General features: G+C 40.3%; 1 protein-coding gene across 1 annotated transcript; it reads right to left on the minus strand.

The window, feature by feature from the left end:
- Positions 1 to 557: 557 nt before the first annotated feature.
- LOC121373509 lies at positions 558 to 4,691 on the minus strand. Its single transcript, XM_041500179.1, has 3 exons — positions 4,132 to 4,691; positions 2,270 to 2,421; positions 558 to 1,306 (listed from the first exon to the last, which is right to left on the minus strand). Exons 2-3 carry the CDS (start codon positions 2,418 to 2,420, stop codon positions 762 to 764), a joined length of 696 nt encoding a protein of 231 aa, XP_041356113.1. The 5' UTR covers position 2,421; positions 4,132 to 4,691; the 3' UTR covers positions 558 to 761.
- Between the last annotated feature and the right edge of the window lie 638 nt (positions 4,692 to 5,329).

A 5,329-nucleotide genomic window follows, 5' to 3' on the forward strand; every position in this document is an offset into this window, starting at 1 on the left:
ACTGCCGTTGACAGACAATTTTTCGTCAATGTGGAGACGTCATTCAAATTCAACCTTTCATGAATTAACCAGTCGTATTACATTTTTCAACAATATAAATGTATTTTAATAGTAAATGAAATTATTTGGTTCAATTTTTATGGGCATATAAAAATTTTAAAGTTTTTTTTGTTTAACGACACCACTAGACTACACTGATATATTAATAATCGGCTGTTGGATGTTAAACATTTGGTAATTCTGACTCGTAGTTAATAGAGGAAAAGAAAGGAATGTTTTATTTAACGACGCACTCAACACATTTTAGTTACGGTTATATGGCGTCAGACATATGGTTACGTTTCTTGATCTTAAAAGGAAACCCGCTGTCGCCACTACATGGGCTACTCTTTCCGATTAGCAGCAAGGGATCTTTTACTTGCGCTTCCTACAGGCAGGATAGCACAAACCATGGCCTTTGTTGAACCAGTAATGGATCACTGGTCGGTGCAAGTGGTTTACACCTACCCATTGAGCCTTGCGGAGCACTCACTCAGGGTTTGGAGTCCGTATCTGGATTAAAAATCCCATGCCTCGACTGGGATCCGAACCCAGTGCCTACCAGCCTGTTGACCGATGGCCTAACCACAACGCCACCGAGGCCGGTCGTAGTTAATAGAGGAAACCCGCTACATGTTCTTAATGACATATAAATTAAAGTATAACGTGTACATTTCACAACAACAAAATAATAAATATGTTTGGTACTGCCGCTTTGAAGTTTAATATTTTTCATTAAAAATCAGAACCTTCGTGTCGACCGGTTCTGACTGTGTCTCTGCCTCTTGCTCGTTTATCGACTTAAACAGTTCGCTTGTGACCATTTGAAAAAAGTCCCTTTTTCGTCGTTTTGTCAGCTCCTTCACATAGGGAAGGAGACCCTTGAAAAACATCAGATCCACATCCGGTTCTCGTCTGTTCATAAAGTCGATCATGACTTCGTCCTCTGAGTAAGGACGTTTTCTCTTGCAAGATCCAGACCTTGCACTGCTGGTGTTCAACGGACTGGTGCTTCGACTGTGATCCTTTGCGTCTGCCAGTTGTTCTATCTCTGAATCAGCAGATGGAATCGTGTCTTCGACAGACTCTGGCCCATAGTTCCCAATCATTGCGCCACGAGTTATAAAACACCTTAGAAAGTTCATTTGGTCCATCAGATAAAATGTCGGAGCCTTCTGGCTTGCGTATGTCCCACATGGCGGCTTGGTGTTAACTGCTTTACTGAACGAACCGCGAAGATTCTGCCATCGCTTTCTGGCATTGTAAGCTGAAATTTAAAACAAGAGAAGACTTTAACGTTTGTTTACAATAAATACATTTATAATGCTCACTAAATACCGATCTGTAGACAGTACCACTGTTTATTACTCACTAACAAATATTTATTTGACATAAATATTCACTGGACATTAAATGTAATATATTTTCAGGTTCCTGGCCACTGGAGAAACGTTCAAGTCTTCACATCACCAATTTCGCATGGGCTTAAGCACCATTCGACAAATAGTCTATGATGTCTACCATGCTATTTAACACACATGAAAGGAATACCATTCACAGAATTGACCATAGATTATTTCATGATTGTTTTGGGTGAATTTTGCCGCAAATGAAATATCTACTTTGAATTGGTTCAATACATGGGATGAATGTATCGATATAATGCCCAGGCAATTCTGGAAGTACATATTTCAAATACAAGCAGACGTTTTTAGTATTATTGCAAGCTGACGCAGATGAAGACTCCAATTGTATCATCACTGATTTTGGCAACTATGGACGATATTCTGATGGTGAAGTTTTGAAACATTCGTCATTAAGAAAAACTTTGATTCAAATTTTAATTCCATTCCAGAAGAGGAACCTATTTGCAACAGGCAGTTGAATGTCGTGATGCATTTATCAAGCTGTTTAAACGTGAACGACAAAACCTTAATACGTTATCAGGGCCGTATCTCTGTACAATGAATTCGAATGGGAATTCGGCAAAATAGTCAATGATTTCACGAATCTCTATCTATAGGATATCTGATCTATAGGAGGAGAGCCACTCCCGAGATCCTTTACTGGAGATTTCATACTTCTTGCACTGCCATAAAGAGAACTGCCACTTAAGACTAGTTACTAAATCAAAACTTGCACCGGACAGTTATCAAAACAAGCCTTTCGACTGCTTGGCAATACAAAGCTGGCCACACCAGATGTGAATAAAACTGATTAATATCATTACCCGTTGTCTCCAAAGCGTCAGCAACTTGTGCCCATGCTGCATCAATCTGGTGTCGGTCTTTGTAGTCAGGGTGGCTAGGATCATAGAGACATCGCCTCTTCTCTACCTCAAACACCAGTTTCTCCGACCTTTCTCTATCTGGCTTGCCCATCCTAAAAAAGTATTAAATAAATAAATAATAATAATTAAAATAAATAAATAAATAAATAATTTTAACACTAGTCCATTGTCAGGTTCCAACCTTTAGTGTATCGCCGGTAACCCGATGCTACAGAAAATGGTCTTTCTCAGCAACTGGAGTAAATACATTTTTATTTATTTATTTATATTTTATGAGACCACTAACACTAAACACAAATAATATACAACTGAACGTGATTTTAGGGGACCTCCATATTACAGGCACGGCGGAAATGTAGGACAGCCCAATAATTCTGAATCAAAAATAATAATGATAGTAAATCTTAAGGCGGACAAGATTTTTACTTTTAGAATGCAGGAAATTGCATTTCAAGACGTCTAGTTTTCAAAATTTTAGTGCAGCATACCTCGAATCCCTTAAAAACTTTGCGCATTCGATTTCAGTCAGCCCCCCACCCCCACCTTAATGTCTACTTGCTTCCGCCGTACCTATATTATCTATGAACAAAACGGGTAGCAGATGTCACTTTTTAAATCTTGTAGAAAACATCACACTTGGAATGCAAATATTTTTCAAGAAAATGCACCGTAAAGAATACTTCATCCCTAAAATATTTACATATCAAGATACCTACACATTTTGCAAAAACATTCCCCTTAAAAAATATAATTTTGAAAACTTTGGGGGGGGGGGGGGGGGCTGACTGAGATCGAAATAGCAAAGCAAAGTTTCTAGGGGGTTCGGGGGTGTGTTCCCCCGTAAAATTTGAAAAAACGAGATGTCCCAAAACGAAATTTCCAGCATTCTACAAGTAATATTCATTTCTGTCTTAAGATTTACTATAAATAATATTTTTGATTTAGAATTATTTTTGGGGGATAGAGCCCCCAGCACCCTCACCCCCCCCCCCCCCCACCCCACCCCGCTCCGTGCCTGTTAAAAGCGTTAATAATTTTACTATACAGTTAACCTTTAGGGGGCCTACAAAGGCGCACGGACTCCCATTTTGTTTAGTTTTTTTGGTGGGGAGGGGCGGAAGGCTAGTTTTTGCCCGAATTAAACGAAAATACCCGAATCTGGATAACAACATTTATTCATATTAGTATTACTACCAGACAGCTAGGCTATATATATATGGTTGCAAACGAATCACTGCGTATTTTTACATGGATTACAACTAATTTTGAGGGTAGAATGATGAAAATAAATGGTAAAAAGGTCTTAGATTAGCACATTTCGCAAAAATATCTGTATAATATTTGCCCGAATTTGAGGTTTTTCTCCAGCATTGGTTGGGGGAAGGAGTTGCCCCTCCCCCGCTCCCGTTATGAGTAAAATAGAATAAGAATAATTGATTTGTATAACACAAGCATATTATGGGCAGAGCTAGATTTAAAGCGTGAATAGTTTTATTATACAGTTAACCTTTAACAATAGTGTTGTAGGTGCCAAAAAGTGGGCGTGTGTGGGGGTGGGGGTGGGGTGTGGGGTGTTACATACACATATATAAATATATATGAACCATCGCTGCTGCTACTGGATCAAGAAACGTGGGGGAACACATGCGGCATGCCCCCCCCCCCCCCCCCCCCAACCGCTTCCTATGCCATTGATTTACTGCTGATGCATGCAGTAGGTTACTCAGTTCTGCGGGAAACTTACGTACAGCCACTTTGGTGCTCGTTTGAAGGACAAAAATAGTAATTAAAAGCTTGCTCACCTTTCGTTTTCCTGATCACGAAAAATGAAACTGATAATGGCGGACGCGGCCAGTCTGGGTCCACTAACACAACGGAGCTAGGTCTGTGTCTGTGTCTGGCGAGTACGGTACGACTACGCGTCGAACAGTAAGCACACGAAATCGAATTTATAACAAAAGCACACACGGCGTCTGTGCTGGCGCGAACAACAGATTTGGCAGCAGACGACAGGGCTATATTTAGATAGCGCCAGAGTCGCCAGACCCAGATCCAGGTCAGAGTTCAGCGAGACCGAGCTGAGAAACGTCCGCTAGACTGGTTGATAGCGCTTCACGGTAAAACCAAATGGTCTCGTAAGAAACCATTCAAATAGTTCGCTAACGTTAGCGAAATGTTTGCTGGCTGAACGCGGTGAAGCTTTTGCGTGCTTTAGGCTTGGCGCTATCAAAATACAGCAAACTGTGTCGTCTGCTGCCAGATCTGTCCGTACATTTCCACGAGCGTAAAGGTCAGATTCTATATTGGGGCTGGTCTAGGCTGTAGCCATAGTACTCTACCGTCCGAGAACTATATAGTCCGTCCCATTATTCTATAAAACTGTTTTCTTTAAATAATTTCAGTGTGGTTTGACTTAACAAAGGCGTAGCGCCAATTGCACACAGTAGGGGGCCTACACATGTGCGTAATGCAAAAAACAAAATCCGGGAATAAGGTCGAGGCTGTCTGTAATTGTTCTATAAAATATACTCTTAAAATTGACTCGAAAAAATATAGAAAAAAAAAGCCTTAGAAAAGGCTCAGAATACATCTATAGGCGTTCTGAGTTTAATCATTTTCACGGAGGAGGCCCTCCGAATTCCCCTTCCCTCCCCCCCCCCCCTCCCCCTCGGGCAATGCTAAAAATTTTCTGGCTACGCGCCTGCTTAAGAAGAAAAGTAAAAGTGTTTTTGAAAAAAGAAAAAAAAAGCAATTTCTATGTGCTATTTACAAATCAATCGGCTCAGAAATAAATAACTTGTAAATTTCATCGTATGAAAAAAGGCGTTCCCTGTGGGACGGACTACAGACGGATATTTGGACGGTTATATTATTTTCAAGTTACTATGTAGGTCTTTGTAGGCCTAACTGAAAACTCAGTTGAACTGGTTTGATTGCCGACCTCATGCGAAACGGAATTTAATTTTTTATTAGGTCGATGCATTGTAAACAAAAAAGCAT

The sequence above is a fragment of the Gigantopelta aegis genome, chromosome 5, assembly GCF_016097555.1.
Source record: "Gigantopelta aegis isolate Gae_Host chromosome 5, Gae_host_genome, whole genome shotgun sequence".
Lineage (NCBI taxonomy): Eukaryota > Metazoa > Mollusca > Gastropoda > Neomphalida > Peltospiridae > Gigantopelta > Gigantopelta aegis.